The sequence below is a fragment of the Oncorhynchus mykiss genome, chromosome 27 (genome assembly GCF_013265735.2).
Source record: "Oncorhynchus mykiss isolate Arlee chromosome 27, USDA_OmykA_1.1, whole genome shotgun sequence".
NCBI classification, from domain to species: Eukaryota; Metazoa; Chordata; class Actinopteri; order Salmoniformes; family Salmonidae; genus Oncorhynchus; species Oncorhynchus mykiss.
In genome coordinates this window covers 40659001-40671975 of record NC_048591.1, presented here as the reverse complement: position 1 = coordinate 40671975, position 12975 = coordinate 40659001, and the positions used below count along the sequence as shown (strand labels likewise).

General features: G+C 42.9%; 2 protein-coding genes across 7 annotated transcripts; both read right to left on the bottom strand.

The window, feature by feature from the left end:
- Positions 1-1896: 1896 nt before the first annotated feature.
- On the bottom strand, positions 1897-10730 carry LOC110508037 (acetyl-coenzyme A transporter 1). 5 transcript variants are annotated; one of them, XM_036965108.1, is made up of 10 exons: positions 10566-10661; positions 10374-10401; positions 8586-9028; positions 8320-8479; positions 7755-7950; positions 6969-7171; positions 5208-5392; positions 4967-5084; positions 2759-2974; positions 1897-2627 (listed from the first exon to the last, which is right to left on the bottom strand). In XM_036965108.1, the coding sequence occupies exons 3-10, from the start codon at positions 8984-8986 to the stop codon at positions 2460-2462; spliced, it is 1647 nt and encodes a 548-aa protein (XP_036821003.1). In that variant the 5' UTR covers positions 8987-9028; positions 10374-10401; positions 10566-10661; the 3' UTR covers positions 1897-2459. The 5 variants fall into 5 exon arrangements, with proteins under 5 accessions (XP_036821003.1, XP_036821006.1, XP_036821002.1 ...); XM_036965111.1 differs by having other exon boundaries at positions 10581-10638; XM_036965107.1 differs by lacking the exon at positions 10374-10401 and having other exon boundaries at positions 10581-10730.
- On the bottom strand, positions 3344-4959 carry LOC118944712. 2 transcript variants are annotated; one of them, XM_036965113.1, is made up of 3 exons: positions 4009-4959; positions 3611-3927; positions 3344-3492 (listed from the first exon to the last, which is right to left on the bottom strand). In XM_036965113.1, exons 1-3 carry the CDS (start codon positions 4794-4796, stop codon positions 3440-3442), a joined length of 1158 nt encoding a protein of 385 aa, XP_036821008.1. In that variant the 5' UTR covers positions 4797-4959; the 3' UTR covers positions 3344-3439. The 2 variants fall into 2 exon arrangements, with proteins under 2 accessions (XP_036821008.1, XP_036821007.1); XM_036965112.1 differs by having other exon boundaries at positions 3344-3606; positions 3688-3927.
- Positions 10731-12975: the final 2245 nt, after the last annotated feature.

The window sequence follows — 12975 nt, the reverse complement described above, 5'->3', positions numbered from 1 at the left end:
AACCAACATGAAAAAAAAGTGCAAAAAAAAAAATATATCATCCATTTAAATATGTGGTAAATCAAATCAAGTCAAACATATCCATATGTAAGTGAATGGCTGGTAGAGTTTAGGCAATATTTTAAATTGTTAAAAGTACTGACACAGACATAAAAAGGCGATGTACATACAGCAGCATCACAAGATGTAAAATAAAGAGAAAGTTAAAAAAAATGAAATGTTTAAGGCTAACAAGCGTCTCAGTTACAGTATGAAGGCTTTGCATTGGTGTGGAAACTCAACGTGCTCTTTGTCTCCCCCCCCCAAACCCCCCACCCACACACACACACACACACACACACACACACAAAAGGAGAACAACCTGATCTAGGATCATCTCATTATACCCCAAGCCTGATTTTCACCTTTAGGAGCGGAGCCCCATCTGAATGTGGACAGGTGGTTAGGGGCAGACATTAAAGGAGAAACACAGAATCTGATGTATCAGTGGTCAATGCAAATTATTTTGTTCAGCCTGATGTAGAATAGAGCCCCAAAATAAATAAAAATAACTCTTGAGAATTTACAAACAGAAAAACATTAAAATGTTCTATGATATAAACCAAACAGAACCGATACAGGTGATCTCCAGAAACATTAAAATGTTCTATGATATAAACCAAACAGAACCGATACAGGTGATCTCCAGAAACATTAAAATGTTCTATGATATAAACCAAACAGAACCGATACAGGTGATCTCCAGAAACATTAAAATGTTCTATGATATAAACCAAACAGAACCGATACAGGTGATCTCCAGAAACATTAAAATGTTCTATGATATAAACCAAACAGAACCGATACAGGTGATCTCCAGAAACATTAAAATGTTCTATGATATAAACCAAACAGAACCGATACAGGTGATCTCCAGAAACATTAAAATGTTCTATGATATAAACCAAACAGAACCGATACAGGTGATCTCCAGAAACATTAAAATGTTCTATGATATAAACCAAACAGAACCGATACAGGTGATCTCCAGAAACATTAAAATGTTCTATGATATAAACCAAACAGAACCGATACAGGTGATCTCCAGATCCGGACATGACTGTTTACTGCCTTCTCCCTTTCACACAACCTCTGACCTGTCATTGCTGGTATAGAGAAAATACTGTTGTATTCAAAAAGTTAGAGACATACGCTGAGTATACAAAACATTAAGACAGACTGACCGGGTGAAAGCTTTTGATCCCTTATTGATGTCACCTGTTAGATCCACTTCAATCAGTGTAGATGAAGGAGGAGGAGACGGGTTAAAGAAGGATTTTCAAGCCCGGAGACAATTGAGACATGAATTGTGTTTGTGCCATTCAGAGGGTGAATTGTCAAGAAAAAAATATTTAAGTGCCTTTGAACAGGATATGGTAGTAGGTGCCAGTCACACCAGTGAGTTTCACGCTCCACAGTTTCCCATCAAGAATGGTCCAACACCCAAAGGACATCCAGCCAACTTGACAACTGTGGGAAGCATTGGAGTCAACATGGCAAAAGGACTCAACATTAGGAACGTTTAACATAGTAACTCAATAGGAAGGTGTTCCTAACGTTTTGTACACTCAGTGTATATTAAAACAGTAGTTATAATTTAGGCATTTCTTTCGAAGGGACAATAGATTAACATCAAGAATAGAAATGTGATTTCTGACTCCCATGTTCCACACAGAAACATGATCTATTTATCAACTAGGTCTTGGCTGCACATCTCAAAGTTCATATTTAACCATCCATATATGTGTGGTTTGCTTTTTATGACCATTCGTTGATGAATGCCTTTAAAAAAAAATATCTGACCAACTTTAAAATCAGAGTCTTTGAAGAACAGAGCAAGGCACAAATAAACAGTGAGAAAGTGAAATAGTTTAAGTAGCAGACAATGTGGATTGAGAAGGAGCAGCTATGTCTACTGTAAATATTCCTAGCAAGAAGAATAGTTCCTTCTTTTGTTTCCAATGGGACATAGTTGAAGCGGCACCCACAGAAGCCATGGTGAGGACGTTGCAAGGAGAAATGTAACTCTTGACTCTCCAAGAGAGTATGTGGTTATTGACCGTTATGGTCCATAGTCTTGTGGTGGCCGGACCACAATTACAGTTAACGCATAGACAGACTGCTGAAGGATAATATATACACTGAGCAAAGGATAATATATACACTGAGCAAAGGGTGTGAAGAAGGGGGAGAGGGAAAAAAAAGAGGGATACTGAGAAGAGTCATCAGAGAAGGAGAGAGAGATGGACAGAGAAAGGAGAGAAATAAAGAGAGTCGGAGGAAGACAGAAAAACAGAAATGAGAGAGAGAGGAAGTGATGTTCAGGCCAGGGTCAAAGGCTGAGCTGACAGAAGCGTGTATATCAGACTGTAGCTGTCTGGCGATTGGCCTTGCTGGGGTCAGGAGCTGGGTGAACGTTGTCATTGGCCGATCCTGCACCTCCACGCTGCAGGGCTCTGGTCCTGTAGCCTTCTCATCCTGTTCCCTAGCCACACCCACCACGTTAGTCCTATCAACGCACACACCACCGACTCCACATAGTAACCATCCAATGACGTCACACACACACCGCCCTCCTTAACACACAGCTGTAGGAGGGAAGAGAGAGAAAAAGACAGATACGGTTAAGAGGAGTGTTTCCACAGAATTCACATCATAGCTATTTAATGTACTATGACAGTACAATGGGAATATTGTCAGGTAATTCTCTCCCACTTACCCCTGTCTCCTCTGGGGAGCCACATTTCTGCCCAGCAGCTCCCTGGCACTCCTTAGAGGTGAGTGGGTCGACCATCCACAATGCCAGGGTGGAGGGCCAGTTTCCCCCCAGGTTGGTGACAGTGTTCAGCAGGGTCATGTAAGTCCCACCAATCACTGGGTCACTCACTTTAGCATGGAAAGCCATACAGGCCACATACATGCTGTACAGCGCCACCTGTGGGTAAGGAGGGGGAAAGGCAGGAGTTTGAGAAAGTGTATGTGTATAGTGTCCCAAGCTGGATCAAGTGGATGTATACTGCAGAATATCACACAGACAGACAAAGAGCTTTGACTACGTACAGACTCAGTGAGCATAACCTTGCTATTGAGAAAGGCTTTCTGAAAGCAGAGCTGGCTCTCAAGAGAAGACCAGTTTCATCGCACACTGTCCACAAAACGAGGTGGAAACTGAGCCTAACCTCCTGCCAAACAAATAAATAAAATGATATATATATATTTCTCTCTCTCTCTCTCTCCTCTTTCTATCTCTTTTTTATTTATATATATATAATATATATCATTTTATGTATTTGTTTGGCAGGAGGTTAGGCTCAGTGGGAAGATATATAAATAAAAGAGAGAGAAAGAGGAGAGAGAGAGAGAGAAAGAGGAGAGAGAGAGTGTGTGTAGCTGAATAGGACTATAGTGTAGTAGAGACAACAGAGATGGATAGATAGCGTGAACAGTGTGTAGCTGAACAGGACCATAGTGTAGTAGAGACAACAGAGATAGATAGTGTGAACAGTGTGTAGCTGAACAGGACCATAGTGTAGTAGAGACAACAGAGATAGATAGTGTGAACAGTGTGTACCTGATGCAGTGCGTAGCTGAACAGGACTATAGTGTAGTTGAGAGACAACAGAGATGGATAGATAGTGTGAACAGTATGTAGCTGAACAGGACCATAGTGTAGTAGAGACAACAGAGATAGATAGTGTGAACAGTGTGTAGCTGAACAGGACCATAGTGTAGTAGAGACAACAGAGATGGATAGATAGTGTGAACAGTGTGTAGCTGAACAGGACCATAGTGTAGTAGAGACAACAGAGATAGATAGTGTGAACAGTGTGTAGCTGAACAGGACCATAGTGTAGTAGAGACAACAGAGATAGATAGTGTGAACAGTGTGTAGCTGATGCAGTGCGTAGCTGAACAGGACTATAGTGTAGTTGAGAGACAACAGAGATGGATAGATAGTGTGAACAGTATGTAGCTGAACAGGACCATAGTGTAGTAGAGACAACAGAGATAGATAGTGTGAACAGTGTGTAGCTGAACAGGACCATAGTGTAGTAGAGACAACAGAGATGGATAGATAGTGTGAACAGTGTTACCTGATGCAGTGCGTAGCTGAACAGGACCATAGTGTAGTAGAGACAACAGAGATGGATAGATAGTGTGAAGTGTGTAGCTGAACAGGACCATAGTGTAGTAGAGACAACAGAGATGGATAGATAGTGTGAACAGTGTGTAGCTGAACAGGACCATAGTGTAGTAGAGACAACAGAGATGGATAGATAGTGTGAACAGTGTGTAGCTGAACAGGACCATAGTGTAGTAGAGACAACAGAGATAGATAGTGTGAACAGTGCGTAGCTGAACAGGACCATAGTGTAGTAGAGACAACAGAGATAGATAGTGTGAAGTGTGTAGCTGAACAGGACCATAGTGTAGTAGAGACAACAGAGATAGATAGATAGTGTGAACAGTGTGTAGCTGAACAGGACCATAGTGTAGTAGAGACAACAGAGATGGATAGATAGTGTGAACAGTGTGTAGCTGAACAGGACCATAGTGTAGTAGAGACAACAGAGATGGATAGATAGTGTGAACAGTGTTACCTGATGCAGTGCGTAGCTGAACAGGACCATAGTGTAGTAGAGACAACAGAGATAGATAGATAGTGTGAACAGTGTGTAGCTGAACAGGACCATAGTGTAGTAGAGACAACAGAGATAGATAGATAGTGTGAACAGTGTGTAGCTGAACAGGACCATAGTGTAGTAGAGACAACAGAGATAGATAGTGTGAACAGTGCGTAGCTGAACAGGACCATAGTGTAGTAGAGACAACAGAGATGGATAGATAGTGTGAACAGTGTGTAGCTGAACAGGACCATAGTGTAGTAGAGACAACAGAGATGGATAGATAGTGTGAACAGTGTTACCTGATGCAGTGCGTAGCTGAACAGGACTATAGTGTAGTAGTAGAGAGGGAATCCCCCTTCCTGCTTTAAACTGGGAGTCCACCACACCAACACAGCATACCCCAGACCTATCAACAACCTACACAGGAAAACACAAATGTACAGGGTGTGTGAGAGAGAGACAGAGACAGAGAGACAGAGACAGAGAGACAGAGACAGAGACAGAGACAGAGAGAGAGAGAGAGAGAGAGAGAGAGAATACCTGAAGGGAAAGGCCTTGTAGAAAACGTCTAGTGGTCGTGGTCCCGCGGTGTATTTACTGATGATGAGAGGTAGTAGTACCTGCAGTGGAACCATGGGGACTGCCAGTAATGCCAGCTGCTCTTTAGGAACACCTGCCTCTACCAGTTTCAGACCGGTCACGGCGTCTGCTGCAGAGAAACCCATCTGGAGACAGACAGAGACAGACTGCTGAGTCCCACGGGTACCTTTACAGTGACTGGGTTAGATACTGCAGGTCAATTAGGCTTGTTGTCCAGGCAGGTTGTTTACAGTGTAGGCACCTCAGAAATAAGAGACAGGCTAAACAGGGTGACCACATTCTGGCCTGCTTAACCTGACTTATAGACATGTCAGGTAAGTTACAGCCCCAGTAAACTGTACTGGGTGATAAGTATAGATAAGCTGTACTGGGTGACATGTCAGGTAAGGTGCAGTAAGCTGTACTGGGTGACATGTCAGGTAAGGTGCAGTAAGCTGTACTGGGTGACATGTCAGGTAAGGTGCAGTAAGCTGTACTGGGTGACATGTCAGGTAAGGTGCAGTAAGCTGTACTGGGTGACATGTCAGGTAAGGTGCAGTAAGCTGTACTGGGTGACATGTCAGGTAAGGTGCAGTAAGCTGTACTGGGTGACATGTCAGGTAAGGTGCAGTAAGTTGTACTGGGTGACATGTCAGGTAAGGTGCAGTAAGCTGTACTGGGTGATAAGTATAGATAAGCTGTACTGGGTGACATGTCAGGTAAGGTGCATTAATCTGTACTGGGTGACATGTCAGGTAAGGTGCAGTAAGCTGTACTGGGTGATAAGTATAGATAAGCTGTACTGGGTGACATGTCAGGTAAGGTGCAGTAAGCTGTACTGGGTGACATGTCAGGTAAGGTGCAGTAAGCTGTACTGGGTGACATGTCAGGTAAGGTGCAGTAAGTTGTACTGGGTGACATGTCAGGTAAGGTGTGGTAAGCTGTACTGGGTGACATGTCAGGTAAGGTGCAGTAAGCTGTACTGGGTGACATGTCAGGTAAGGTGTGGTAAGCTGTACTGGGTGACATGTCAGGTAAGGTGTGGTAAGCTGTACTGGGTGACATGTCAGGTAAGGTGCGGTAAGCTGTACTGGGTGACATGTCAGGTAAGGTGCAGTAAGCTGTACTGGGTGACATGTCAGGTAAGGTGCAGTAAGCTGTACTGGGTGACATGTCAGGTAAGGTGCAGTAAGCTGTACTGGGTGACATGTCAGATAAGGTGCAGCTGTATCGTAGGTACCTTAGCAGTGAGCTGTACTGGGTGACATGTCAGGTAAGGTGCAGTAAGCTGTACTGGGTGACATGTCAGATAAGGTGCAGCTGTATCGTAGGTACCTTAGCAGTGAGCTGTACTGGGTGACATGTCAGGTAAGGTGCAGCTGTATCGTAGGTACCTTAGCAGTAAGCTGTACTGGGTGACATGTCAGGTAAGGTGCAGTAAGCTGTACTGGGTGACATGTCAGGTAAGGTGCAGCTGTATCGTAGGTACCTTAGCAGTAAGCTGTACTGGGTGATATGTATAGACATGTCAGGTAAGGTGCAGTAAGCTGTACTGGGTGACATGTCAGGTAAGGTGCAGTAAGCTGTACTGGGTGACATGTCAGGTAAGGTGCAGCTGTATCGTAGGTACCTTAGCAGTGAGCTGTACTGGGTGATATGTATAGACTGTCGGATACCTTAGCAGTGAGCTGTACTGGGTGATATGTATAGACTGTCAGGTACCTTAGCAGTGAGCAGCAGGCTACAGAAAGTGAACACGGCAGGCATCTTGATGATGGAGAGCAGCAGTTTGTATGTTTCCATGACGCTCTGCGTCTCCTCCCGGACCTTCTTCCTCCCGTGCTGTCCCCTGGCGTTCTCCTTCTTCATAATGGCCACCAGCGTGGTCGATACCAGGAACACCACACCCCAGAAAAACAGGAAGTCTGCGCCAAGGGAGCCAATCACCGACAACGACAATGTTACAGAGCGGTTACAACACCCATCTTCTATAGCATGTCTGTTGACTGGCAAAACCATACAGAAAATCATCAGCCAAAAGTTCACTCCAAAACCAGAGTTTATTTTCTCTCACTTCAGCTCAAAAATCACCAATATCTGTGCATTGATCAAATATCCCCAGATAATAAAAGTTGCTTGGCCTCAAAATGGCCAGTGTATCGATGTTCTAAAATGCAAGGAAATGCACATGGCTGCTACGCGTTATACGTAACTATGCTTATCAAGAGATTACAAGGAAACAAAAAATGTCCTACAATTCTGATACCATCGTCTTTAGCACCTATTGTTTACTCAGGGCAAGATGATCGAATGGAAAACCTGGCCAACGGACATTCCCTCTTCAGCAAGGAAGGGTTCATAAAGCTCTGCATGTCTGTAATTGTTTTTAATAACAGTCGACCGTAGCAAGATTAAACTAAATATCTGGATTAACGTTATTCCTCCTGCTTCACAGATGACATTGATCTCAGCCTTCTCATCTTTGTCTCCCCCTCCCTCATTCTGTACCTGACAGTGTCACGATGCCAGTCTCTTTAGGCTCTGCTCTCAGGTATTTGTTGCAGAAGTCAGCTGACTCCAGAGCCAGGAAGAGCACGTTGCCTAGGAAGTAGCCAGCAGTCTGTCCCACAGAGTTACAGGTGGAGGCGTAGCCCACGTTCTCCCTAGACAGCATAGTCAGAGCCCAGCCATCCACTGCTATGTCCTGGGATCAGGGATGGGAATATAACAGAGTTACAGGTGGAGGCGTAGCCCACGTTCTCCCTAGACAGCATGGTCAGAGCCCAGCCATCCACTGCTATGTCCTGGGATCAGGGATGGGAATATAACAGAGTTACAGGTGGAGGCGTAGCCCACGTTCTCCCTAGACAGCATGGTCAGAGCCCAGCCATCCACTGCTATGTCCTGGGATCAGGGATGGGAATATAACAGAGTTACAGGTGGAGGCGTAGCCCACGTTCTCCCTAGACAGCATGGTCAGAGCCCAGCCATCCACTGCTATGTCCTGGGATCAGGGAGTATAACAGAGTTATGTATCACAATAACTTGGAGTGTGTGAGTGTGTGTGAGTTACCTGGGTGGCTGCCAGAAAGGCCAGCATGAAGAACACCGCCGTCAGGGTTATCACATCAGGGCCCTGCCCCTCATCACTTTTCAGCAGCGTATCCACGGTAACCGACAGGTACAGCATGAAGAGACCCAGCAGGTACTGGGTGGGCACCAGCCATGACTTCCTGAGAAGGAGAGATGAGGCTTTGACACATTTGATTGCAGCAGTCAACCCATCAGACACAATATAAAACAACGTAAACATTTCAGTCTTATAAATCAGTGTCTTACCGGCGTCCGAACCAGGTCAGGTAGAGCGCGTCAACCAGAGGGGCCCACAGCAGCTTGAGACTGAAGGGCCAGAAGACAAAGCTGAAGAAGGCCTGGTCCTTGTAGCTTACGTTCTTACTCTGCAGGATGAGAGGGATGCTCCCGGCCAGGCCCAGAGGGATACCCTGGAGGACATAAAGGAAGAGCAGCAGAGATACGTTCCCCAGCTCCCCTCTGATCCCAGGCTGCACACTGGGTTGTCCGTTGTTCTCCGTGTCGGATCCTCGAAGCAACGCTTCCCCCTCCTCCTCCAGGTCAGGGGTGGTGTTGCGAACCCTATTTCCGTCACTCATGTCCCCCTGGGGGACAGCAGGCTTCCTCTGCCGCCCGTTCTTATGTGTGACTGAGTCAGATAGCTCCATTGTGGAGCCGCGGGCATCAAACCAGCTGTGCCCTCTGGAAACCTGGAGAGGAAGGATGCAGGCAGGGGTTAGTCATTTTCTATTAGGAAAAATATCTGCTTTGTTCTATCCCTCAGTTTGTGTTTTTAGATGGGTTACGTCTTGGCCAAGGGTACTCAACTCTTACTCTACGAGGTCAGGAACCTGCTGGTTTTCTGCTCAACCTGATAATGAATTGCTCACATTTGGTGTCCCAGGTCTAAATCAGTCCCTGATTAGAGGGGAACAATTAAAATGCAGTGGCACTGGCTTTAAGGTCCCGAGTTGAGTTTGAGGGCTCTAGGTCTCAATATTCATTGCCAACACTTGTCTGAGGTTGGTTTCCTTTGTCAAAGCAATGTACAACTACAAACAAGTGAATTCCTTGTCTGGATGAGACCCTAATTAGCATATCCAGCTAGTACAGCAATGCTCAGCTTCTGCCTAAACAAGGTTGCAAACTAGAAGTCTTAATCCAGACCAATTGGAGAGAGGAGGTTGCCAGCTAGAAGTCTTAATCTACACCAATTGGAGAGAGAAAGTTGCTAGTTAGAAGTCTTAATCCAGACCAATTGGAGAGAGAAGGTTGCTAGTTAGAAGTCTTAATCCAGACCAATTGGAGAGAGAAGGTTGCTAGTTAGAAGTCTTAATCCAGACCAATTGGAGAGAGAGAGAAGGTTGCTAGTTAGAAGTCTTAATCCAGACCAATTGGAGAGAGAGAGAAGGTTGCTAGTTAGAAGTCTTAATCCAGACCAATTGGAGAGAGAGAGAAGGTTGCTAGTTAGAAGTCTTAATCCAGACCAATTGGAGAGAGGAGGTTGCTAGTTAGAAGTCTTAATCCATGGGCAAGAGAAGGTTGCTAGTTAGAAGTCTTAATCCATGGGCAAGAGAAGGTTGCTAGTTATACATCTTAATCCATGGGCAAGAGAAGGTTGCTAGTTATAAATCTTAATCCATGGGCAAGAGAAGGTTGCTAGTTAGAAGTCTTAATCCATGGGCAAGAGGAGGTTGCTAGTTAGAAATCTTAATCCAGACCAATTGGAGAGAGAAGGTTGCTAGTTAGAAGTCTTAATCCATGGGAGAGAGAAGGCATACATGATAGAATAATCATCGTTCTCCCGCTGACGAAGCCCAAGCAGGCTCATGATGTGGGTGGGAACCAAAACAACGTAGCGCCATGACACATTGAAAATATTTCCTGGAATTTCTTTTATAGCTAATACACACAACAAAAAGGCCATGTGAATTCAATAAATATTGGTTAAAATGGTCATTGAAGATCAAACATTAGACAATGAATGAGAGATAACAAGATAGTTGGCAAGCTAAGCATGTTATCATAACGTTATAAAAAAATATTTGACGTTACCTTGTGTTGTCATGCGACCTTGTGTTGACTGTTGTCATGCGACACCACATGCCAAACCATACAATGAATGATTAATGAATGAATGTGTCGACTATCATTCAAAAAATGGATTGTAGTTGATTCGACTGCGAACGTTGCCTTGAACTATGTATGAATTGCATTTAATACGGTCAAAAACACAGACATAGCTACCTATTTGGCCTTCACCTGGTTACATCGGTAGATCGTTTTTTCAGAGGGCGAGGAAGTGTAGCTACGTGCGTAACGTCGACATGTGTCCGTGTGCTTCAGCTGACGTGTCAAAATGATGTTAATAAAAGTTCCGCTTAGATCTGCGTACATATTCTTATGCCTTTCGTGTGGTTCAGTATTGCCTTTTGTCGCTCAGCTCAATAATGAGCCAAACGCTGTTAGGGGAATAACCTATGTGTAAATGTAACAATCTGCTACTGTATATTTTTGTTTTTTCTGTGATCGTTTTGTTTGTCTTGTGTAGTCTCTTAATCATTTTACCTAAACTGTATGTGTAAACATGTATACGCAGGGCCCAGCTGTAAAAGAGACATTGGTCCCAGTCTGTGTTCCTTGTTGAAATAAAGGTAGAATAACGTTTAAAGGCGAATTGACTATGGAAGCCAGAACAGCCAAATACTCCCATCTAAACATGAATAGATTATCATTTGTGTTATGGTTCAGGAAACATATATCCCTGTACTTTCATATCACATCAAAATCATTTCACAAATGCAAAATACACACTTACTGTGCACTGTTTTAACCGGTTTTAGTGAAAATAGTTTGTGGCGTCTGACTTCCGTTTACACACAAGTGTTATGAGACGCAGGTAGTCCCCAAAAATGCTAAACTCCCGTTGTTGTAATGATGAGAGGTTAGCATGTCTTGGTGATATGATATTGGTGCATCTGTAACTTTCTCACCCATCATTATTCACAATTAATTCAGGACTATCCATAATCATGGTAGCTGTGTTTAGAAACATATTATATCCTTATTTAAAATAAAAGTCACTACAAAATTACACAATACATTATTTACCATTAATTTCTTTTGGGCACAAAATAATCTAAAACAAAACCAAAAAAAAACACAGAAAATGTCTCCAAAGAATGTGTAGTCACAAGCTTGATGTATGCCCACCTATAATTTAGCCCAAACAACTACCTCTTTCCCTACTGTATTTAATTTATTTATTTATTTTGCTCCTTTGCACCCCCATTATTTTTATTTCTACTTTGCACATTCTCCCATTGCAAATCTACCATTCCAGTGATTTACTTGCTATATTGTATCTACTTTGCCACCATGGCCTTTTTGCCTTTACCTCCCTAATCTCACCTCATTTGCTCACATCGTATATAGACTTGTTTATACTGTATTATTGACTGTATGTTTGTTTTACTCCATGTGTAACTCTGTGTCGTTGTATGTGTCGAACTGCTTTGCTTTATCTTGGCCAGGTCGCAATTGTAAATGAGAACTTGTTCTCAACTTTCCTACCTGGTTAAATAAAGGTGAAATAAATAAAATAAAAAATAAATAAAAAAATGCATTGCGTGCTATGAATATGGGACTAAATACCTAGCATACCTAGGATTTTAATACTTCAATAAGTTTGTCCCAATACTTTTTGCTCCCATAAAATGTGGGACTACTTCCAAAAAGTGCTGTAATTTCTAAATGGTTCACCCGGTGTGGATGAATATACCCTCAAATTAAAGCTGACAGTCTGCACTTTAACCTCATATATTTGGAGATTAGCGCTAAAAGAAGAAAAAAATGCTTCCCTGTCCCAATAATTAAGGAGGGCACTTGTATATATTGAATCTAATAGCTAGTCTCTTTTAACTTTTGTGTTACATATTATATCTAAGAGTTATAGATTATAGTTGTAGATTGTGACTAATAATTAGAGGGCCGTGGATTTAAGTAAAATAACAGAAAAATAAAATAAATAAAAAAAGTGATAACACTCTGGATCCTACGTTTATGCCTGTTACTTAATGTGATACAATCAAATGTTATCTGTCACATGCACCGAATACAACAGGTGTAGTAGACCTAACCATGAAATGATGAATACAACAGGTGTAGTAGACCTAACCATGAAATGATGAATACAACAGGTGTAGTAGACCTAACCATGAAATGATGAATACAACAAGTGTAGTGGACCTAACCATGAAATGATGAATACAACAGGTGTAGTAGACCTAACCATGAAATGATGAATACAACAGGTGTAGTAGACCTTACAGTGAAATGATGAATACAACAGGTGTAGTAGACCTTACAGTGAAATGCTGAATACAACAGGTGTAGTAGACCTTACAGTGAAATGCTGAATACAACAGGTGTAGTAGACCTTACAGTGAAATGCTGAATACAACAGGTGTAGTAGACCTTACAGTGAAATGCTGAATACAACAGGTGTAGTAGACCTAACAGTGAAATGATGAATACAACAGGTGTAGTAGACCTAACAGTGAAATGCTGAATACAACAGGTGTAGTAGACCTCACAGTGAAATGATGAATACAACAGGTGTAGTAGACCTAACCATGAAATGATGAATACAACAGGT

Coding starts and splice junctions, on each gene's coding strand:
- LOC110508037 (XM_036965107.1), bottom strand. CDS start 10,715: ATGTACGCAGATCTAAGCGGAACTTTTATTAACATCATTTTGACACGT. Junction 7,951..8,319: donor CCTTTCTGGCAGCCACCCAG/GTAACTCACACA, acceptor CCCTGATCCCAG/GACATAGCAGTGGATGGCTG. Junction 5,393..6,968: donor GCCTGCTGCTCACTGCTAAG/GTACCTGACAGT, acceptor GTCTGTCTCCAG/ATGGGTTTCTCTGCAGCAGA.
- LOC118944712 (XM_036965112.1), bottom strand. CDS start 4,796: ATGGTCCTGTTCAGCTACACACTGTTCACACTATCTATCTATCTCTGT. Junction 3,928..4,008: donor CTATGGTCCTGTTCAGCTAC/ATACTGTTCACA, acceptor TGCATCAGCTAC/ACACTGTTCACACTATCTAT. Junction 3,607..3,687: donor CTATGGTCCTGTTCAGCTAC/ATACTGTTCACA, acceptor TGCATCAGGTAC/ACACTGTTCACACTATCTAT.